Source organism: Apostichopus japonicus, chromosome 6 (genome assembly GCF_037975245.1).
Source record: "Apostichopus japonicus isolate 1M-3 chromosome 6, ASM3797524v1, whole genome shotgun sequence".
NCBI classification, from domain to species: Eukaryota; Metazoa; Echinodermata; class Holothuroidea; order Aspidochirotida; family Stichopodidae; genus Apostichopus; species Apostichopus japonicus.
Genome location: NC_092566.1, coordinates 255,801 through 280,987, shown reverse-complemented (window position 1 = coordinate 280,987; position 25,187 = coordinate 255,801). Strand labels below are relative to the sequence as shown.

The 25,187-nt window shown below is 39.4% G+C and overlaps 1 protein-coding gene across 3 annotated transcripts in view; it reads left to right on the top strand.

The window, feature by feature from the left end:
* The window catches only part of LOC139968566 (rap1 GTPase-GDP dissociation stimulator 1-like), a 37,781-nt gene that overhangs the window by 6,093 nt on the left and 6,501 nt on the right, over window positions 1-25,187 (top strand). For all 3 annotated transcript variants that reach the window (XM_071972656.1, XM_071972655.1, XM_071972657.1), the window contains 9 exons: window positions 8,297-8,358; window positions 8,808-8,906; window positions 12,371-12,499; window positions 13,189-13,314; window positions 14,348-14,497; window positions 15,542-15,796; window positions 18,888-19,046; window positions 19,654-19,788; window positions 22,819-22,953. In XM_071972656.1, the coding sequence (XP_071828757.1) occupies window positions 8,355-8,358; window positions 8,808-8,906; window positions 12,371-12,499; window positions 13,189-13,314; window positions 14,348-14,497; window positions 15,542-15,796; window positions 18,888-19,046; window positions 19,654-19,788; window positions 22,819-22,953 (1,192 nt within the window). In that variant the 5' untranslated portion in view covers window positions 8,297-8,354. The remainder of the gene's footprint in view (window positions 1-8,296; window positions 8,359-8,807; window positions 8,907-12,370; window positions 12,500-13,188; window positions 13,315-14,347; window positions 14,498-15,541; window positions 15,797-18,887; window positions 19,047-19,653; window positions 19,789-22,818; window positions 22,954-25,187) is intronic.

The following is a 25,187-nucleotide window of genomic DNA, read 5'->3' as shown; positions in this document are numbered from 1 at the left end:
CATTGATCTACTTAAAAAACAATCACATGTTGCTCTTGGACAACAGTAAGAGGTATTGTACTATTCATAACCAGAATATTTAATTGAAATAATGCTTCACCAAGTGTTTCATTTTGTAATATGTACAAATCTTCATTTGATGGTTGGTAATCTTTCTAATAACTTTATAACACATATATGCTATCACAATGATTGTTTTGTGATTATGATGTGGTCTTAAAGGACTAATATATTATTCATGGTATATAGCCATTCTGTAGTCAACAATACCCTCATTCTGAGCTCATGTATACTGTATTATTCATGGTGTGCCAATTAGAGCCCAAGATCAATGATTTGGTCATACATTACCCAATATGCAGACATTAAGTCAATGATATAGGTATGATGGGTTCAGGATATGTTCATGTTAACAGTAATGTTGTCATGTGTTTGTGATATGGTACATCTCATGATAGGGTCGTACTGTCCCAATGGTGCATGCATGCATGATATTATAAGACCTTCTGTTCAGACATCTGGGTCATTCTTAGTCAGTCTGAGTAGTTTTCTAAAATAAATTCCTGGTAATTCTCTTAGATTTAGATGAAATATCAATTTATGTACTAGCTATGGACCCAATAATCAGGAATTAGCTTTTTAAATTTCAAAATATTTACATATATATATTTTTGTTTGTTTATAAGGATGACTTGGAGGGCTATTTCTTTTTCATTTCTAAATGAAATGTATTAAATTTTAGCCACACAGGTTGTGTATTTCACCCCTCTAAAATTTTATGAAGGATTATTTTGGATTCAGTTTTGCCCGAATAGACAATCATTTTAAAGACAAGGTTGGTTTAAGTTGTCCCTTTGAATTTATAGATTGGATGTGTTTGGCCATTAGCACCACGGATTACATACTGGTACAATGGTTGCTATGGTGACTGTCATTACAGCTAAACATTACTCTCACTTACACACATGTTGGACAGTAAAGCAGAGCTGCCAAATGTAGTATCCACAGCAGTTTTACTGTGGCACTCACTTGCAAGATCTCTATCAGCCTCTAAAGTTTTCACTTGATTGAACATCATAATGAGTTGGATTTCACCAAGGGACTGTGTTTGTCATTTATAACTTCAGGTCACTCATTGCACGATTCTTGAAAACTCTTTAGTAGAAATTGGATATACGTGACTGCTTAGCATCAAATTACATTATAAAATCTCGCAAGTGTGGATTGTATATCTATGAATATTCATAATAAGAGTGTCATTGAAGTTGATGAAAGCTCTGAAGAAGAATTTTTTAATTTGAAATGCCTTGTGTATATTATATTAAGGTATTTATTTGTGAAAATGAAAGACATCGAAACAGTCTATTTTTTATTTCCCTTTTGATCCCTTGCTGAAAGGCAAAAAGAATATATAAGATGATGATGGCATACATGTGAATGTGTGTATGTGATACCCAGTTTCGCAAATGTGATAACTCATCAAGCAAATAGTACATGATCTTCAAACATGGTAAGTAGATTACGTTTTGTGAGTCTTGGCTGAGTTTGTTATTGAACAAGGTCAAAGGTCATTTGAGGTCACCAGTGGCCAAATATGACAACCCTGTAAACAATCTACTTAACATTTGTAGCATTGGTGAATGTCATGCATGGGTGGTTCTGTAGGTTACTAACCTTTGAGCAGATTTGGTAGAGGTCAAAGGCCATTTGGTCAACAGGAGGCAAAGTCTGAAAACCTTATAAACAAGCTTATTCAATAATTCTAGCGGTGGTGTATTGCAACTTGGTATGGCCCTTAGTAAGAAGCTTGGCTGCTTTCATTATAGAGAAGGTCACAGGTCATTTGAGGTCAATAAATGTCACAATCTTGTGAACTTGATAAAGTTCTCCAAAAGTTAAGCTGTAATGAACCCTTTACTCAGGATGTAGATCCACCACAGTGAATGTAAGAGTTCTGATGTATGTTGAACAGATCAAAGATCTCTTAAGGTCGAAATAAGTCAAAGTCTGAAAACACAATAATTCCTAAAGTAAAGCTTGGATGTACCTAAATGATATATTGTCCTTACAGTCAGGTCTCATGCAGTTGCTGTAATTTTCTTAGTAAACATAGATGGTCAACTTTAAGTGCAGTTTGTGAAACAATCTTAAACAATGTATACAGTCAGTTAGAAGATTAAATTTAGTTTAGGTAGTTTTATAATCTTGTGTTGGATGACATAATGGCCCTTGCCAGTCATCAGCTTTGAGCATCAAGGGGTCATGTTGGATGACATAATGGCCCTTGCCAGTCATCAGCTTTGAGCATCAAGGGGTCAGAAGGTTATCTCAAATGCTGTCAAAATTGACCTTATTCTCTGTGATTGATGGATTAGGGAAAGTTATCCAAATATTTCAGAGTAACTTAGTATACTGGTTCTTTGGCTGAGTGGATAAAGGCAGTGGCACTTGTAGCAATGAAGCTTAGCATGGGGGGGGGGAGGGGGGTTTGGGTTTCGAACCTGACCGGGTTAGTAAGGTGGGTTTTTATCCATGAGCAATCTACAGTTTTCCCATCTGAAATGACTTCTAAATTGAAAAGATTCCAAATTTGAGTTAAACTGTTGAATTGGAAGCAACCCAACATGAAAGTTGTAATCCATAAGCCCCATGCGGGCTTCTCCAACATTCGTGGTTCTTGAGTATCGTAAAAATAACTGCCTGATTATTATTATGATCATATGTCCACAGATATAGACACACAACAGTCACACTGTATATGTTGTACTTTGTACTTTTCATAATCTGTTCAGTTATTATTTTAAAGGCCCTGTTTACACTGAGGATGAAGGCAGGATTGAAGCTGGTGCTTGAGCCAATTGGTAGTGTAAAAGCTGATTAGACCCAGTGATTTTGATCATGTGATAGCTGGATCACACCCCTCGCTCATGGATTATATGTACTGTATAATGTAAAAGCTGATTAGACCCAGTGATTTTGATCATGTGATAGCTGGATCACACCCCTCGCTCATGGATTATATTTACTGTATAATGTAAAAGCTGATTAGACCCAGTGATTTTGATCATGTGATGGCTGGATCACACCCCTCGCTCATGGATTATATTTACTGTATAATGTAAAAGCTGATTAGACCCAGTGATTTTGATCATGTGATGGCTGGATCACACCCCTCGCTCATGGATTATATGTACTGTATAATGTAAAAGCTGATTAGACCCAGTGATTTTGATCATGTGATAGCTGGATCACACCCCTCGGTCATGGATTATATGTACTGTATAATGTAAAAGCTGATTAGACCCAGTGATTTTGATCATGTGATAGCTGGATCACACCCCTCGCTCATGGATTATATGTACTGTATAATGTAAAAGCTGATTAGACCCAGTGATTTTGATCATGTGATAGCTGGATCACACCCCTCGCTCATGGATTATATTTACTGTATAATGTAAAAGCTGATTAGACCCAGTGATTTTGATCATGTGATAGCTGGATCACACCCCTCGCTCATGGATTATATGTACTGTATCGTGTAAAAGCTGATTAGACCCAGTGATTTTGATCATGTGATAGCTGGATCACACCTCTCGCTCATGGATTATATTTACTGTATAATGTAAAAGCTGATTAGATCCAGTGATTTTGATCATGTGATATCTGGATCACACCTCTCGCTCATGGATTATATGTACTGTATAATGTAAAAGCTGATTAGACCCAGTGATTTTGATCATGTGATGGCTGGATCACACCCCTCGCTCATGGATTATATGTACTGTATAATGTAAAAGCTGATTAGACCCAGTGATTTTGATCATGTGATAGCTGGATCACACCCCTCGCTCATGGATTATATTTACTGTATAATGTAAAAGCTGATTAGACCCAGTGATTTTGATCATGTGATGGCTGGATCACACCCCTCGCTCATGGATTATATGTACTGTATAATGTAAAAGCTGATTAGACCCAGTGATTTTGATCATGTGATAGCTGGATCACACCCCTCGGTCATGGATTATATGTACTGTATAATGTAAAAGCTGATTAGACCCAGTGATTTTGATCATGTGATAGCTGGATCACACCCCTCGCTCATGGATTATATGTACTGTATAATGTAAAAGCTGATTAGACCCAGTGATTTTGATCATGTGATAGCTGGATCACACCCCTCGCTCATGGATTATATTTACTGTATAATGTAAAAGCTGATTAGACCCAGTGATTTTGATCATGTGATAGCTGGATCACACCCCTCGCTCATGGATTATATGTACTGTATAATGTAAAAGCTGATTAGACCCAGTGATTTTGATCATGTGATAGCTGGATCACACCTCTCGCTCATGGATTATATTTACTGTATAATGTAAAAGCTGATTAGATCCAGTGATTTTGATCATGTGATATCTGGATCACACCTCTCGCTCATGGATTATATGTACTGTATAATGTAAAAGCTGATTAGACCCAGTGATTTTGATCATGTGATAGCTGGATCACACCTCTCGCTCATGGATTATATGTACTGTATAATGTAAAAGCTGATTAGACCCAGTGATTTTGATCATGTGATAGCTGGATCACACCTCTCGCTCATGGATTATATTTACTGTATAATGTAAAAGCTGATTAGACCCAGTGATTTTGATCATGTGATAGCTGGATCACACCCCTCGCTCATGGATTATATTTACTGTATAATGTAAAAGCTGATTAGACCCAGTGATTTTGATCATGTGATAGCTGGATCACACCCCTCGCTCATGGATTATATGTACTGTATAATGTAAAAGCTGATTAGATCCAGTGATTTTGATCATGTGATAGCTGGATCACACCCCTCGCTCATGGATTATATGTACTGTATCGTGTAAAAGCTGATTAGACCCAGTGATTTTGATCATGTGATAGCTGGATCACACCCCTCGCTCATGGATTATATGTACTGTATCGTGTAAAAGCTGATTAGACCCAGTGATTTTGATCATGTGATAGCTGGATCACACCCCTCGCTCATGGATTATATGTACTGTATAATGTAAAAGCTGATTAGATCCAGTGATTTTGATCATGTGATAGCTGGATCACACCCCTCGGTCATGGATTATATGTACTGTATAATGTAAAAGCTGATTAGACCCAGTGATTTTGATCATGTGATAGCTGGATCACACCCCTCGCTCATGGATTATATGTACTGTATAATGTAAAAGCTGATTAGACCCAGTGATTTTGATCATGTGATAGCTGGATCACACCCCTCGCTCATGGATTATATTTACTGTATAATGTAAAAGCTGATTAGACCCAGTGATTTTGATCATGTGATAGCTGGATCACACCCCTCGCTCATGGATTATATGTACTGTATAATGTAAAAGCTGATTAGACCCAGTGAATTTGATCATGTGATAGCTGGATCACACCCCTCGCTCATGGATTATATGTACTGTATAATGTAAAAGCTGATTAGACCCAGTGATTTTGATCATGTGATTGCTGGATCACACCCCTCGCTCATGGATTATATGTACTGTATAATGTAAAAGCTGATTAGACCCAGTGATTTTGATCATGTGATAGCTGGATCACACCCCTCGCTCATGGATTATATGTACTGTATAATGTAAATGCAGCTCAGGGATAGTGTTGAATTTGTACCTGAATTGAATTATTCAGTGCAATAGTATTAATAGCAGCATTGCACATCACACAGTTTATGGTCTGGGTGTTTTCTTCTAGTCACCAAATCCCTTGATGTCTTTTGTGGCGTTCGTGACAAATGTTTCCATATAGACTTCTGGAGAGTATATTTACAAGACATATTTGGAAGTAATTCTGAGTCATGTCTAAAATTAACATGTTAATTACTGGGAGAAATAACGGTTGGATATTAAAAGATACATCTTTCATTCAGTAAACATGTCATTTATGTTATGATTATACACCTCACAAACTTGGAAATGAGACATATTGTAAACAGCTGCATCTGCTGAACACACAAGTTTGCAAGAAGTATAGCAAGTTACGCAGTTAGGCTACTATAAGTTTGCCATACTAGTATGCCAGTAATGTGCATCTAGATTCAATGGTGGGAGTGTCAACTTCTACTTAATGAACATGACCAGCCCATACTGTACATTGAGGTTTTAACTGAGATGTACTGTACAATTTAGTGTACATCTCAACCTCAACACTGTATTATACTTTCACTCAGCTCCATAACTTTGTTTTGCTCGTTGAAGGTGATGGCAATAGGGTAACAACATAACCTCATTACAGAAATATATGTATATTTGTCTGTAGTGTACATTTGTATAAACCAAAAATCATGAAACCAAGAGAACTGCAGAAACATTCAGGGTCCACAGAGGTGATATAATAGAGGATTCATTGAACCAGGGCTCCTAATGTCCGGGGCCACACAAAGGTTGGTTTAGACACTTTGAGCCAACATGTTACAACTACCAATCAAATAGATTGCCAGACACAACAGAAGGTTTTTACATTTTAATGTGGAAAGTGTCAAGCACAGCTAAATTGAAGTCAGGAAGAAAGGATTAGTTCTCACTCTTGAAAGGTCCCTGAAACCCTAGCTGTGCCACTGAGGGTGTTATCTTGTGTGCCACATTGGTTTTAACAGATACAGTGACATACCTGGAATAGTTGGCACCCAGCTAGGCCACTGAGGGTCAGTGGCGGAGCGTCCATACAGTCAGGGGGGGCGGATGCCCCCCCTGACGGACTCAAATGGACTGCTGGAGCCCTTTTCAGCTTTTTACCACTTTTTACTTATTCAGGATTATTGACTTTTTTATTGCGCTCTCATCTACCTATTGACATTTGTCACATTTTGTTGGCGATGACACCTATTTATTCTTCGTTTATCTGCAAATTAGCAAGGCCTGGAAAGGGTAATTTCTTGCGATCTAGGGAGTATCTTTACTCAAAAAATTTCTGTACGCTCCGCGCCAACCTGTGGTGGCGCTCCGCTTAGATAGTGTCGAAAGCAGTGGCTGAGCGTCCATACAGTCAGGGTGGGCGGATGCCCCCACTGACGGACGCAAATGGACTGCTGGCCCCCATTTCAGCTTTTTACCACTTTTTACTTATTCGCGATTATTGACTTTTTTATTGCGCTCTCATCTACCTATTGACATTTTTTACATTGTGTTGGTGTAATTTTCTGACAAAAGGCTCTAACGGCGGTCTTTATGGTAATGCATCAAATTTTTTATCAAATTATCAAGGCCCGGAAAGGGTCATTTCCGGCGATCTAGGGAGTACCTTTACAGTACTCAAAAAAATTATGTACGCTCCGTGCCAACCTGTGGTGGCGCTCCGCTTAGATAGTGTCGAAAGCGCCCCTACAGACCATTCTCGCCCCCCCTGACCAAGACCCCTAACTCCGCCACTGCTGAGGGTGTCATCTTGTGTGCCACATTGGTTTTATCATATAGATACAGTGGCATACCTGGAATAGTTGGCACCCTAGCTAGGCCACTGAGGGTGTCATCTTGTGTGCCACATTGGTTTTAACAGATACAGTGGCATACCTGGAATAGTTGGCACCCTAGCTAGGCCACTGAGGGTGTTATCTTGTGTGCTACATTGGTTTTAGCATATAGAGGCAGTGGCCTAGCTAGACTAGTTGGCACCCAGCTATGCCACTGATGATGGTCCATTGTTATCTTGTGTGCACATTGGTTTTAGCATATAGAGGCAGTGGCCTAGCTAGACTAGTAGGCACCCTAGCTAGGCCACTGAGGGTGTTATCTTGTGTGCACATTGGTTTTAGCATATAGAGGCAGTGGCCTAGCTAGACTAGTAGGCACCCTAGCTAGGCCACTGATGATGGTCCATTGTTATCTTGTGTGCACATTGGTTTTAGCATATAGAGGCAGTGGCCTAGCTAGACTAGTAGGCACCCTAGCTAGGCCACTGAGGGTGTTATCTTGTGTGCACATTGGTTTTAGCATATAGAGGCAGTGGCCTAGCTAGACTAGTAGGCACCAGGGGGTGGATCCTTCTTTTGTCATCACTTGCAGGGGATGCTGTCCTGCGGTAGGGGTCTAAAGGTATTGTGAGTTATATGTATGTATATTGTGAGTTATATGTATGTATATTGTGAGTTATATGTATGTATATTGTGAGTTATATGTATGTTTATTTCATGTAAAGAGTCAGACTTGAAGATGTTCCTGGAGACTTATTTGAATAATTGTCTAATTGATCAAAAGAATGAAAAGTATAATACATTTCATTTCTCTACATGTTATTGCAGATAAAAGTTTACTTCAACGAAGCTGAATTAGGCAACCTTTGCAAACAACAGATTTGAAATGGGTGAGTAATGTATGGTAGATTGCAAAGCTTGATTGCACACTAAATGGGTGAGTAATGTATGGTAGATTGCAAAGCTTGATTGCACACTAAATGGGTGGGTAATGTATGGTAGATTGCAGGGCTTGATTGCACAATAAATGGGTGAATAATGTATGGTAGATTGCAAAGCTTGATTGCACACTAAATGGGTGAGTAATGTATTGTAGATTGCAAAGCTTGATTGCACACTAAATGGGTGGGTAGTGTATGGTAGATTGCAAAGCTTGATTACACACTAAATGGGTGAGTAATGTTTGGTAGATGGTAAACCTTGATTACACACTAAATGGGTGAGTAATGTTTGGTAGATGGTAAACCTTGATTACACACTAAATGGGTGAGTAATGTTTGGTAGATGGTAAACTTGATTTGTTAAAATTCTTAAAACATTGTATCTTATTACTTCACAGAGGACCTGGGTAGTGCTGTGCAAAAGCTGAAAGTCTCGGAGAAAGGGGAAAATGTTGACGCATGTCTTGACTGTATACTAAAAACACTGGAGGGGAATGGTAAGAAGTCAATGTTTGTGCATTCTTTGAGCTTACAGATAAGTTTATGTTTGTCTTACATTCTCATCTGGTAAAATAAAAATAGAAATCAGTTTGATAAGATTTTATGATATGTGAAATAACCAATATTGGTTCTTTCAAAGCAACTATTACAATATTAAATAATTCTTGATATCAAGGACAATTAGAATTTCTCAGAAAATTGTATTTTTGCAAATTCAAGGACTGTCTTTTACTATTTTGGCTTTTTGGTTATTACAGGGAAGGAAGAGTAAAGCTAGTGTTTATTTTAATTTGATCTCTTGATTGCTAGATCTGTCAGTGAAACTGCAATCAACACCAGCAGCTCATTGGTAGTTAATGTTAGGTTCTCACTTCAACTACAATCAACACCAGCAGTCATTGGTAGTGAATGTTAGGTTCTCACTTCAACTGCCATCAACACCAGCAGCTCATTGGTAGTTAATGTTAGGTTCTCACTTCAACTACAATCAACAACAGCAGCTCATTGGTAGTTAATGTTAGGTTTTCACTTCAACTGCCATCAACACCAGCAGCTCAGTGGTAGTTAATGTTAGGTTCTCACTTCAACTGCCATCAACACCAGCAGCTCATTGGTAGTTAATGTTAGGTTCTCACTTCAACTACAATCAACACCAGCAGTCATTGGTAGTGAATGTTAGGTTCTCACTTCAACTGCCATCAACACCAGCAGCTCAGTGGTAGTTAATGTTAGGTTCTCACTTCAACTACAATCAACACCAGCAGTCATTGGTAGTGAATGTTAGGTTCTCACTTCAACTGCCATCAACACCAGCAGCTCATTGGTAGTTAATGTTAGGTTCTCACTTCAACTACAATCAACAACAGCAGCTCAGTGGTAGTTAATGTTAGGTTTTCACTTCAACTGCCATCAACACCAGCAGCTCAGTGGTAGTTAATGTTAGGTTCTCACTTCAACTGCCATCAACACCAGCAGCTCATTGGTAGTTAGTGTTAGGTTCTCACTTCAACTGCCATCAACACCAGCAGCTCATTGGTAGTTAATGTTAGGTTCTCACTTCAACTGCCATCAACACCAACAGCTCATTGGTAGTGAATGTTAGGTTCTCACTTCAACTGCCATCAACACCAGCAGCTCATTGGTAGTTAATGTTAGGTTCTCACTTCAACTGCCATCAACACCAGCAGCTCATTGGTAGTGAATGTTAGGTTCTCACTTCAACTGCCATCAACACCAGCAGCTCATTGGTAGTTAATGTTAGGTTCTCACTTCAACTGCCATCAACACCAGCAGCTCATTGGTAGTTAATGTTAGGTTCTCACTTCAACTGCCATCAACATAAGCAGCTCATTGGTAGTTAATGTTAGGTTTTCACTTCAACTGCAATCAACACCAGCAGCTCATTGGTAGTGAATGTTAGGTTTTCACTTCAACTACAATCAACACCAGCAGCTCATTGGTAGTGAATGTTAGGTTTTCACTTCAACTGCCATCAACACCAGCAGCTCATTGGTAGTGAATGTTAGGTTCTCACTTCAACTGCCATCAACACCAGCAGCTCATTGGTAGTTAATGTTAGGTTCTCACTTCAACTGCCATCAACACCAGCAGCTCATTGGTAGTTAATGTTAGGTTTTCACTTCAACTGCAATCAACACCAGCAGTCATTGGTAGTGAATGTTAGGTTTTCACTTCAACTGCAATCAACACCAGCAGCTCATTGGTAGTGAATGTTAGGTTTTCACTTTAACTACAATCAACACCAGCAGCTCATTGGTAGTTAATGTTAGGTTCTCACTTCAACTGCCATCAACACCAGCAGCTCATTGGTAGTGAATGTTAGGTTCTCACTTCAACTACAATCAACACCAGCAGCTCATTGGTAGTGATTGTTAGGTTCTCACTTCAACTGCCATCAACACCAGCAGCTCAGTGGTAGTGAATGTTAGGTTCTCACTTCAACTACAATCAACACCAGCAGCTCATTGGTAGTGATTGTTAGGTTCTCACTTCAACTACAGTCAACACCAGCAGCGCATTGGTAGTGAATGTTAGGTTCTCACTTCAACTACAATCAACACCAGCAGCTCATTGGTAGTGATTGTTAGGTTCTCACTTCAACTACAATCAACACCAGCAGTCATTGGTAGTTAATGTTAGGTTTTCACTTCAACTACAATCAACACCAGCAGCTCATTGGTAGTGATTGTTAGGTTCTCACTTCAACACCAGCAGCTCATTGGTAGTGATTGTTAGGTTCTCACTTCAACTACAGTCAACACCAGCAGCTCATTGGTAGTGATTGTTAGGTTCTCATTTCAACTACAATCAACACCAGCAATCATTGGTAGTTAATGTTATGTTTTCACTTCAACTACAATCAACACCAGCAGCTCATTGGTAGTGAATGTTAGGTTTTCACTTCAACTACAATCAACACCAGCAGCTCATTGGTAGTGATTGTTAGGTTCTCACTTCAACTACAATCAACACCAGCAGCTCATTGGTAGTGATTGTTAGGTTCTCACTTCAACTACAGTCAACACCAGCAGTCATTGGTAGTTAATGTTAGGTTCTCACTTCAACTACAATCAACACCAGCAGCTCATTGGTAGTGATTGTTAGGTTCTCACTTCAACTACAGTCAACACCAGCAGCTCAGTGGTAGTTAATGTTAGGTTCTCACTTCAACTGCAATCAACACCAGCAGCTCATTGGTAGTTAATGTTAGGTTCAACGCTTCAACTACAATCAACACCAGCAGCTCATTGGTAGTTAATGTTAGGTTTTTCACTTCAACTGCCATCAACACCAGCAGTCATTTGTAGTTAATGTTAGGTTCTCACTTCAACTGCAATGAACACCAGCAGCTCATTGGTAGTTAATGTTAGGTTCTCACTTCAACTACAATCAACACCAGCAGCTCATTGGTAGTTAATGTTAGGTCCTCACTTCAACTGCCATCAACACCAGCAGCTCATTGGTAGTTAATGTTAGGTTCTCACTTCAACTGCAATGAACACCAGCAGCTCATTGGTAGTTAATGTTAGGTTCTCACTTCAACTACAATCAACACCAGCAGCTCATTGGTAGTGATTGTTAGGTTTTCACTTCAACTGCAATCAACACCAGCAGCTCATTGGTAGTGATTGTTAGGTTCTCACTTCAACTGCCATCAACACCAGCAGTCATTGGTAGTTAATGTTAGGTTCTCACTTCAACTGCCATCAACACCAGCAGGCATTTGCAGTTAATGTTAGGTTCTCACTTCAACTGCCATCAACACCAGCAGCTCAGTGGTAGTGAATGTTAGGTTCTCAATCATGTGTGTTAGATTGGTCTATCTTGGCATACTAATACTGACTATCAGGTCATTGGTTCGGTGATGTTTAAGTAATAAACATAAACTTTAATTTCAAGATGGCTGATGATTTAATATGAATTTTTTCTACTTTGGCAGTGGAGAAGACGGCAGATAGCCTGCACTCTCAAGATGGAGTCCCTATCATGGTTAATGCCTTGAGGCAAGCAAGCACAAATGCTCACACTATGAAAGTTGCAAAGATTATAGCAGAGATGGCCAAAGCTGGTAAACTTTAATTTAATCACTTTTGATCAGTTAAAATCAATTTCATTCCTTGTGAATTCTTTCTAAATGATTAGATTATTATTTCCCTGCATAATCCTATGAAGTCAAACTGTTTAATTTTGTTTTTGAGATGTATAAGGTATTACATAATTATCTTCTCTAGTCTAACACCAGTTTCAAGAACATGTTTCATCAGTTTTCCTATGTGTTTCTTTTTTATTTTAGTTTGATTGTTGCATTGTGTGCTTAGCCATCTCAATTCCTTTGAATTGTTGCTTTATGGGCCTGGTAATACCCGAGGTATCCACACACAAGTTTTATGTAAATTGTATTACAGCTAACTCACACAAGCTATCCACACACAAGTTTAATGTAAATTGTATTACAGCTAACTCACTTGATATGATGATCTGCACGAAGCTATTCAATAATAGTTGAGTACATGCTGACACTTATTCAGCGCAGTTCCACCACATAATTAAGTTAATTCAGATACTGAATAATAAATTGAAAGTTAATTGGTTAATTTCAAGTATCAACATAAAAGCAAGTTTCTGAGCATAATGTGAATCACAATAACTTGCAAGTTCTGGTCAATGGTTTTCTGTGATCAAACCAAGTCACATATTTAACTGTATTCTTGAGCTGGATACCCCTTTGACTATAAACAAACCCTTTCATTATTTTAGAGCACCTTCGTTCAACATTTGTGAATTCGTCAATCATTCCTGTTCTCAATGGACTACTTAGTCATTCAGATTCAGAAGTTGTACTTCAAGCCTGTCGAGCACTTGGTAACATCTGCTGTGACTTGGGTAAGTAATTCTTTGTAAGGACCTTAATACAGTGCTTGCTATCCAAGTCTCTTACTTTAAAGTTTCATATTTCCCATGTTTCTGTGCAGCTCTACCTTCTGTAGGTAAGTTCGGTGCACCTATCTGAGGCTGTATTCCATCACTGAAAGCAAACAACTTATAAAATGAGTCCTGTGACAGTTGGAAGGATAAGGAGTGATTTTACTTTTATGTCTCAGAGTACAGTTTAAAACAGACTTCAATATTGAAAGGATCTCTGCTGGTTATTATCCTCCCTCTGGAATCGTCTGGAATCTGGAATCGTCCTAACTACAGTAAACTCTCCACAATTTCAACATGAGGAACCATTGATAATAGAAACACTTGAAGTCAACTCTATAAATGCTTTTTGAGCAAGATTTATGTAGCTCCTATTAGTTTTTAGTGCAAATGATGCATGTTATGCCATTGACAAATTTGTTTGGATACGAACATGTCTATTTGTGTTCAATTTGTGTGTTTGATAACTGAGAAATGGTTATAGTTATTTTCAGCCTTTAACCAATCCTTTAACCAATATTGCCTCTTTCTAATCTTGAAAACAGATGACATGTAGCATGTAGCATGACAAACTAATATTGGTTTTTACCAATACTGAAAACAGATGTCGTAGGGTATGCCTGGCTAGCAAAAGCTGTCCAGAGGTTTAATATTATATATCAGTAGTGATCAACAGTATGGCTGCTGGTATGTATGAATTCAGGAGAACTGTTGTTAAAGTTGAATAAAAGAAAGATCCCAACAGTATCAATTGACATTTATTTCACATTTTCAAGTTAAACGATCAGAATTGAAATTGAAGAATATTAAACATTGTGACATGTTTGTGATCTGCTTACTGCGGTTGTCAATTATAAATTGTTTTGACCAAAAGTAATTTGATCGCCAAAGTTGTTGTTCCCACCTAGTCATGATACCAGCTACTTTGCCCAAAGACTCTCATCCTTGTAGTCAGACAGGGTCACTCCTATTCGTATCCTTCAATTTATTTCAGATGAAGGCAGAGAGGCAGTGTCTTCTTCAGGAGGAGTGGAGAAGTTGTTAGAGGTCTTAACCAAACTGACTCCACCAAACATAGATGAAGCATATCAGAGGGTTCGACTGATGGCCTGTAGTTACTTCCTTAACCTCACATGTGGCAATGGTAACAGCCATGTTTAGTTTGTAAATAGGCAAGAGTAGAGCAAGCTTAAATAGGATTGGATCATATCACCTACCTTCCAAATATGGACTGGCAAATGTAATATACATTCTGCACTGCAAGTAAGCACACTGTGTAATGTAGGATTACGTTTTACCACCTACTGGACAAATATTGACATTGTGCTACATAGGGCTATAATATACTTTCTGCACTGCAAGTAGGTACATTGTGTAATGTAGGATTACGTTTTACCACCTACTGGACAAATATTGACATTGTGCTACATAGGGCTATAATATACTTTCTGCACTGCAAGTAGGTACATTGTGTAATGTAGGATTACGTTTTACCACCTACTGGACAAATATTGACATTGTGCTACATAGGGCTATAATATACCTTCTGCACTGCAAGTAGGCACATTGTGTAATGTAGGATTACGTTTTACCACCTACTGGACAAATATTGACATTGTGCTACATAGGGCTATAATATACTTTTTGCACTGCAAGTAGGTACATTGTGTAATGTAGCTGCACTTTACCACCTACTGGACAAATATTGACATTGTGCTACATAGGGCTATAATATACTTTCAGCACTGCAAGTAGGCACATTGTGTAATGTAGGATTACGTTTTACCACCTACTGGACAAATATTGACATTGTGCTACATAGGGCTATAATATACTTTCTGCACTGCAAGTAGGCACATTGTGTAATGTAGCTGCATTTTACCACCTACTGGACAAATATTGACATTGTGCTACATACAGTAGGGGTACAAACATACACTTTTTGTAATTAAGGACAATGTTGTTATATGCTTTTATCAGATTCTCTAGACTTTTTATTCATTTTAATTAATGAAGACACAAATAATATTTCTTCCAAAGAGCATTTCCATGTGGTTCATACCTACAAGAAAAATGCTATGAAATATAATCTAATTAACATTCATTTTGGTTTAAAATCTAGGTCAGTGATAATTAGTTATACATGGGCATTATTTTTCATGATTTTGCTGTTTGTTTTTCTCCACAGAAAACTTACAGACCAAGGCCATTTCTTCTGGTGCAATAGAAGTTTTTCTTAATATTTCCAAGGAAAATAAAGAAAACTTGGTGCTTTGTGGAAAAGTTATAATGGTTTTAGGAAATTTAGCAGATTTTGAAAAGAATAAAGCATTCTTTGTTGGCACTGGAATGTCAGAACTTTTAATAGAGGCCCTTAAATTAGCTAATGAGGAAGACCAACTGGAGTCTCTCCTGGAAACAGTTGCATCTTTGGCAGAGAATGGTAAGAACAAAGTAGGGTTAGGGCAGTTATGGTGGAGTTGTAGTGTTGTGTTTGGAATATAAAACAAAGTATACCTTTGACAATATCATCTTGAGTCAAGGGTAGGTCTCTGTTTGGAAGTAATTTTCCAGAAGGACCAAAAAGGCTGGTAGTAAAAGCTATTGAAGAATAGCCATGTTTGTAGAGAGATAGTCCTCTAATTCTTAGAGGAGGACGGAATGGTTTTGTTAAAGTCTATTCAACATGTCTGCACACATAAATCATCCACTAAGGTAGAAGAGAGACAGACTGACCAGTCTGGCAATTGGGTACTGCCCAAAGGCCAAGAGAGATAGGAGCCCATAAACCTCCAATTCCAATTGGGTACTGCTCGAAGGCCCAGAGAGATAGGAGCCCATAAACCTCCAATTTCAATTGGGTACTGCCAGAAGGCCCAGAGAGATAAGAGCCCATAAGCATCCAATTCCAATTGGTTACTGCCCAAAGGTCAAGAGAGATAGGAACCCATAAGACTCCAGTTCCAATTGGGTACTGCCCGAAGGCCCAGAGAGATAAGAGCCCATAAGCATCCAATTCCAATTGGTTACTGCCCAAAGGCCCAGAGAGATAGGAGCCCATATGCCTCCAATTCCAATTGGGTACTGCTTGAAGGCCCAGAGAGATAGGAACCCATAAGACTCCAGTGCCAATTGGGTACTGCTCGAAGGCCCAGAGAGATAGGAACCCATAAGCCTCCTATTCCTTCTAATCAATGCAATATTGAATATGCTTGTGTAAAAGTTTTTTTCCCTTTTTGTTGGCCATTACCTGAAAGGAAAGATGTGGGTTACATCGTAATACTGTAGGCTGAGGGAGATTGAGGGGGGGGGGCTGGGGGGAGATGGTGAGGACCCCTCATGTTTTATTGCTGGCTATGCCATTGGTATCTGTTTTTTCAGATGCATGATACACAGTATATCCTTCACCAAACTTTAACTTGATCATCTGTAGTATCCAGATTCACTTCAAAGTGACTTTTGATACTTGACTTTGATACTTGACATTATACTATCATGATGACACAGTTACATAATGCAAGGTCAGTGGGGTTCAGAAGGATCAAGCTTTTAGGTGGTCATGCCCAGGCTAGTGGGGTTCAGAGGGATCAAGCTTTTAGGTGTTTGTGCCCAGGCTAGTGGGGTTCAGAGGGATCAAGCTTTTAGGTGTTCATGCCCAGGCTATTGGGGTTCATAGGGATCAAGCTTTAGGTGGTCATGCCCAGCCTAGTGGGGTTCAGAGGGATCAAGCTTTTAGGTGTTCGTGCCCAGGCTAGTGGGGTTCATAGGGATCAAGCTTTTAGGTGTTTGTGCCCAGGCTAGTGGGGTTCGGAGGGATCAAGCTTTTAGGTGGTCATGCCAAGGCTAATGGGGTTCAGAGGGATCAAGCTTTTAGGTGTTCGTGCCCAGGCTAGTGGGGTTCAGAGGGATCAAGCTTTTAGGTGGTCATGCCCAGGCTAGTGGGGTTCAGAGGGATCAAGCTTTTAGGTGTTCATGCCCAGGCTATTGGGGTTCATAGGGATCAAGCTTTTAGGTGTTTGTGCCCAGGCTATTGGGGTTCAGAGGGGTCAAGCTTTTAGGTGGTCATGCCAAGGCTAGTGGGGTTCAGAGGGATCAAGCTTTTAGGTGTTCATGCCAAGGCTAGTGGGGTTCATAGGGATCAAGCTTTTAGGTGGTCATGCCCAGGCTATTGGGGTTCATAGGGATCAAGCTTTTAGGTGGTCATGCCCAGGCTATTGGGGTTCATAGGGATCAAGCTTTTAGGTGGTCATGCCCAGGCTAGTGGGGTTCAGAGGGATCAAGCTTTTAGGTGTTTGTGCCCAGGCTAGTGGGGTTCAGAGGGATCAAGCTTTTAGGTGTTCATGCCCAGGCTATTGGGGTTCATAGGGATCAAGCTTTTAGGTGGTCATGCCCAGCCTAGTGGGGTTCAGAGGGATCAAGCTTTTAGGTGTTTGTGCCCAGGCTAGTGGGGTTCATAGGGATCAAGCTTTTAGGTGTTTGTGCCCAGGCTAGTGGGGTTCAGAGGGATCAAGCTTTTAGGTGGTCATGCCAAGGCTAATGGGGTTCAGAGGGATCAAGCTTTTAGGTGTTCGTGCCCAGGCTAGTGGGGTTCAGAGGGATCAAGCTTTTAGGTGTTCATGCCCAGGCTATAGGGGTTCAGAGGGATCAAGCTTTTAGGTGGTCATGCCCAGGCTAGTGGGGTTCAGAGGGATCAAGCTTTTAGGTGTTCGTGCCCAGGCTAGTGGGGTTCAGAGGGATCAAGCTTTTAGGTGTTCGTGCCCAGGCTAGTGGGGTTCAGAGGGATCAAGCTTTTAGGTGTTCATGCCCAGGCTAGTGGGGTTCAGAGGGATCAAGCTTTTAGGTGTTCATGCCCAGGCTAGTGGGGTTCAGAGGGATCAAGCTTTTAGGTGTTCGTGCCCAGCATAGTGGGGTTCAGAAGGATCAAGCTTTGAGGTGTTTGTGCCCAGGCTAGTGGGGTTCAGAGGGATCAAGCTTTTAGGTGTTCGTGCCCAGGCTAGTGGGGTTCAGAGGGATCAAGCTTTTAGGTGTTCGTGCCCAGGCTAGTGGGGTTCAGAGGGATCAAGCTTTTAGGTGTTCGTGCCCAGGCTATTGGGGTTCATAGGGATCAAGCTTTTAGGTGTTTGTGCCCAGGCTAGTGGGGTTCAGAGGGATCAAGCTTTTAGGTGTTTGTGCCCAGGCTAGTGTGGTTCAGAGGGATCAAGCTTTTTGGTGTTCATGCCCAGGCTCCATCTTGGGTGACTTTGCTTAATAAGAAACTTGTAATGGGCCTCATGCATGGATAATGAGAGCAATCAGCAGGCAACACATGTAAAGAATTATCATCAGACGAGATTGTTAGAAGTTTGATATATTAAACCTGCAGACTTACTTAGCACATATTCTCATTTCCTCATCATAATGGCTGATATTTAAAAAATGGTTGTTACTTTCCCAACCTTTTACTTTATAATGTTCCTTCTGTAGCTCATGAGATGATGAAAATATCATCAAACAACAAGTCAACTTATCCAGCATTTGGCTTCTCTTTGCATTAGATAAAATGAAGTTGGAATTTGCACAGATGAATTTGGTGGAGTCATTATTGAATATTGCTGACAAGTTTGCCAAGCCAAGCCAACCACAGGCTAGCTTTGACCAAGAATTTGATGCAAGTAAAGTTGCTACAGACATCATAGTGTTATTGTTAACTGGAGGTATGTATATTTGCTATACTTGTAATATGCAAAGACTATAGTGTAGCGGCTGTGCTGGTCGTTATTACGCTATAACATATCATTTAAGTAACTTCTTAGACGCTGATCTTGGCAGATAGCAATGGACGCATTCTTGACTTGTACAGCCGTTGAAGTCCTCAGCAAAATTAACCAAACAAGTCATACTAACAGTGATGTGTTTCTCTTTACTGAAGCCTACTTGCATTTTTAATTGTTCCCTAGTTTGATTGTTTTGCTTGGATTCTTTAGGCAACATATCAACCCAGATAAACTGGTTGCTTAAACTTCTACAAATAAACATTATTGTTCTGCAACTATTTTTTCTCAAGAGTAAGGTTTGGTCATTCATTTATATACATGTACATGCTCCAGCAAGTACAGCATTTCTTCCTTTTCCATGGCCATGTGTTAGATGCCCTATGGATTCTACAATAAGAAATATTAGACCTGCATTAGCAGCCTTAAGCCAATAATTCTTGGCTTTACTTTTAAATGTATCATTGTATTTTTACTAAACATGTGTAAATTAATTCTAATAATTATGATTTTGTTCTGATCAACTGTTTTCCTTTGTTTATTACTACAGACGAAAGTATGAAATTTTTATTCCAAAATGGTGAGAGTCAGCTTTTTAAGAGGATTATGTCTGAATGGATCAAATCCGGAAGTGAGATGTATCAAATATCTGCTTCATTAGCGTTGGGTAACTTTGCTAGGAGTGGTAAGAACTCATTATATATCTTTGTTTTCCTTACGTATGGAGCAGACATAGATATTATGTCTGGCATAGATACATGGGTTAATGTCATATTATCCCAGGCATAGATACATGGGTTAATGTCATATTATCTCTGGCATAGATACATGGGTTAATGTCATATTATCTCTGACATAGATACATGGGTTAATGTCATATTATCCCTGGCATAGATACATGGGTTAATGTCATATTATTTCTGGCATAGATACATGGGTTAATGTCATATTATCCCAGGCATAGATACGTTAATGTCATATTATCCCTGGCATAGATACATGGGTTAATGTCATATTATTTCTGGCATAGATACATGGGTTAATGTCATATTATCCCTGGCATAGATACATGGGTTAATGTCATATTATCCCTGGCATAGATACATGGGTTAATGTCATATTATCCCTGACATAGATACATGGGTTAATGTCATATTATCCCTGGCATAGATACATGGGTTAATGTCATAGTATCTCTGACATAGATACATGGGTTAATGTCATATTATCTCTGGCATAGATACATGGGTTAATGTCATATTATCCCTGGCATAGATACGTTAATGTCATATTATCCCTGGCATAGATACATGTGTTAATGTCATATTATCCCTGGCATAGATACATGGGTTAATGTCATATTATCTCTGGCATAGATACATGGGTTAATGTCATATTATCTCTGGCATAGATACATGGATTAATGTCATATTATCCCTGGCATAGATACATGGGTTAATGTCATATTATCCCTGGCATAGATACATGGGTTAATGTCATATTATCTCTGGCATAGATACATGGGTTAATGTCATATTATCTCTGGCATAGATACATGGGTTAATGTCATATTATCCCTGGCATAGATACATGGGTTAATGTCATATTATCTCTGGCATAGATACATGGGTTAATGTCATATTATCCCTGGCATAGATACATGGGTTAATGTCATATTATCTCTGGCATAGATACATGGGTTAATGTCATATTATCCCTGGCATAGATACATGGGTTAATGTCATATTATCCCTGACATAGATACATGGGTTAATGTCATATTATCCCTGGCATAGATACATGGGTTAATGTCATAGTATCTCTGACATAGATACATGGGTTAATGTCATATTATCTCTGGCATAGATACATGGGTTAATGTCATATTATCCCTGGCATAGATACGTTAATGTCATATTATCCCTGGCATAGATACATGGGTTAATGTCATAGTATCTCTGACATAGATACATGGGTTAATGTCATATTATCTCTGGCATAGATACATGGGTTAATGTCATATTATCCCTGGCATAGATACATGGGTTAATGTCATATTATCTCTGGCATAGATACATGGGTTAATGTCATATTATCCCTGGCATAGATACATGGGTTAATGTCATATTATCTCTGGCATAGATACATGGGTTAATGTCATATTATCCCTGGCATAGATACATGGGTTAATGTCATATTATCCCTGACATAGATACATGGGTTAATGTCATATTATCCCTGGCATAGATACATGGGTTAATGTCATAGTATCTCTGACATAGATACATGGGTTAATGTCATATTATCTCTGGCATAGATACATGGGTTAATGTCATATTATCCCTGGCATAGATACGTTAATGTCATATTATCCCTGGCATAGATACATGGGTTAATGTCATATTATCCCTGGCATAGATACATGGGTTAATGTCATATTATCTCTGGCATAGATACATGGGTTAATGTCATATTATCTCTGGCATAGATACATGGGTTAATGTCATATTATCCCTGGCATAGATACATGGGTTAATGTCATATTATCTCTGGCATAGATACATGGGTTAATGTCATATTATCTCTGGCATAGATACATGGGTTAATGTCATATTATCCCTGGCATAGATACATGGGTTAATGTCATATTATCCCTGACATAGATACATGGGTTAATGTCATATTATCCCTGGCATAGATACATGGGTTAATGTCATAGTATCTCTGACATAGATACATGGGTTAATGTCATATTATCTCTGGCATAGATACATGGGTTAATGTCATATTATCCCTGGCATAGATACGTTAATGTCATATTATCCCTGGCATAGATACATGGGTTAATGTCATAGTATCTCTGACATAGATACATGGGTTAATGTCATATTATCTCTGGCATAGATACATGGGTTAATGTCATATTATCTCTGGCATAGATACATGGGTTAATGTCATATTATCTCTGGCATAGATACATGGGTTAATGTCATATTATCCCTGGCATAGATACATGGGTTAATGTCATATTATCTCTGGCATAGATACATGGGTTAATGTCATATTATCTCTGGCATAGATACATGGATTAATGTCATATTATCCCTGGCATAGATACATGGGTTAATGTCATATTATCCCTGGCATAGATACATGGATTAATGTCATATTATCCCTGGCATAGATACGTTAATGTCATATTATCCCTGGCATAGATACGTTAATGTCATATTATCCCTGGCATAAATACATGGGTTAATGTCATATTATCCCTGGCACAGATACATGGGTTAATTTCAGACATGGACTTATTCTGCTATTGTCTAAACTGATAGCTCTGAGAAAGAAAAAAATGTTCACCATTTATGACTGATGTTGAGGTTTTCATCATGTAAGTTTTATTTTGTGAAATTATAGAAATATAGTTTAAAGCCTCACTTCTGTTGATAGAGCTCATGTCATTAGGATGGATGACACAAGGATGAACCAGACCAAACACTAAAGCCCTATGAAGAACAATAAAGCTTGGTGTCTTCATTGTTCTATCTAAAATAACTCTTTCATGAAATAGCTTGATAGTTAAAAGTTGGATGATTTGTTTCAAATGAAAGTAAACTCCTGAAGTTTATTGGTCATGAATGAGCAAAAATATTTCAAATCAAATAGCATGAAGAATTGCAGACATTAATTAACTGTTTCATGTTTGTCTTCTCAGATGATCATTGTAGCAGGTTGGTGGAGCTTGGAGTGATTCAACCTTTGTTGGATCTTTTAAAGAATCAGAACCAGGAACTAGATTTGAAGCTGGGCCATGCAGTATTGAGTGCTTTGAGAAATCTCTCCATTCCAAGTAAGTATAATACTGCTGTTATTGTAGTGGTGCTGCTTCTAGTGGTGCTGTTAGTGTTCATAATGCTACTAGTGTAACTGCTTCTAGTGGTGCTGCTTCTAGTGGTGCTGTTAGTGTTCATAATGCTACTAGTGTTACTGCTTCTAGTGGTGCTGCTTCTAGTGGTGCTATTAGTGTTCATAATGCTACTAGTGTTACTGCTTCTAGTGGTGCTGCTTCTAGTGGTGCTGTTAGTGTTCATAATGCTACTAGTGTTACTGCTTCTAGTGGTGCCGCTTATAGTGGTGCTGTTAGTGTTCATAATGCTACTAGTGTTACTGCTTCTAGTGGTGCCGCTTCTAGTGGTGCTGTTAGTGTTCATAATGCTACTAGTGTTACTGCTTCTAGTGGTTCTACTTCTAGTGGTGCTGCTTTTGGTAGTGCTGTTTCTTGTGTTGCTGCTTCTAGTGGTACTGCTTCTAGTGGTGCTGTTAGTGTTCATAATGCTACTAGTGTTACTGCTTCTAGTGGTGCCGCTTCTAGTGGTGCTGTTAGTGTTCATAATGCTACTAGTGTTACTGCTTCTAGTGGTGCCGCTTCTAGTGGTGCTGTTAGTGTTCATAATGCTACTAGTGTTACTGCTTCTAGTGGTGCCGCTTCTAGTGGTGCTGTTAGTGTTCATAATGCTACTAGTGTTACTGCTTCTAGTGGTGCCGCTTCTAGTGGTGCTGTTAGTGTTCATAATGCTACTAGTGTTACTGCTTCTAGTGGTGCCGCTTCTATTGGTGCTGTTAGTGTTCATAATGCTACTAGTGTTACTGCTTCTAGTGGTGCCGCTTCTAGTGGTGCTGTTAGTGTTCATAATGCTACTAGTGTTACTGCTTCTAGTGGTGCCGCTTCTAGTGGTGCTGTTAGTGTTCATAATGCTACTAGTGTTACTGCTTCTAGTGGTGCCGCTTCTAGTGGTGCTGTTAGTGTTCATAATGCTACTAGTGTTACTGCTTCTAGTGGTGCCGCTTCTAGTGGTGCTGTTAGTGTTCATAATGCTACTAGTGGTGCTGCTTCTAGTGGTGCTGTTAGTGTTCATAATGCTACTAGTGTTACTGCTTCTAGTGGCGCTGCTTCTAATGGTGCTGTTAGTGTTCATAATGCTACTAGTGTTACTGCTTCAAGTGTTACTGCTTCTAGTGGTGCTGTTAGTGTTCATAATGCTACTAGTGTTACTGCTTCTAGTGGTGCTGTTAGCGTTCATAATGCTACTAGTGTTACTGCTTCTAGTGGTGCTGCTTCTAATGGTGCTGTTAGTGTTCATAATGCTACTAGTGTTACTGCTTCTAATGGTGCTGTTAGTGTTCATAATGCTACTAGTGTTACTGCTTCTAGTGGTGCTGCTTCTAGTGGTGCTGTTAGTGTTCATAATGCTACTAGTGTTACTGCTTCTAGTGGCGCTGCTTCTAATGGTGCTGTTAGTGTTCATAATGCTACTAGTGTTACTGCTGCTAGTGGTACTGCTTCTAATGGTGCTGTTAGTGTTCATAATGCTACTAGTGTTACTGCTTCTAGTGGCGCTGCTTCTAGTGGTGTTGTTAGTGTTTCCTAATGCTACCAGCAGTGCTGCTTCTAGTGGTGCTGCTTATAGTGTTGCTGTTAGTGTTCATAATGCTACCAGTGGTGCCAGTGGCGGAGCTAGGGTATTAGTCAGGGGGGGCGAGAATGGTCTGTAGGGGCGCTTTCGACACTATCGAAGCGAAGCGCCACCACAGGTTGGCGCAGAGCATACAGTAATTATTTGAGTAAAGATACTCCCTAGATCGCCGGTAATGACCCTTTCCGGGTCTTGCTAATTTGCAGATAAACGAAGAATAAATAGGTGTCATCGCCATTTGTGACAACTCGGAATTTTGTATGGGTGTTGAAAGTACATGCGCTTCATCACAATCCCTGTGGTATCTTTGTGAGTGCTCATGTTTTCTATTTCCTATTTGCACATCCAGATGGTTTATTTTTAGGCATTTTGTGATATCAGAGATGAAACAAGTATAGGCCCATGGTATCCCGTTACACACGTTCCGATTGTCAACTAACAAATAACCTACTGCACTAATCAACACACTGATCATGGAGCGGCGTGTAACGTACACTGCATGCCGACTTAAAGTTTGGTGTTTATTACTATTTCAGCTACTGCCCGTGGCGTATCGTCTAAAAATATATCGAAAACCCCGTACAGTTCTTGGAAATAGTTTTGTACAATG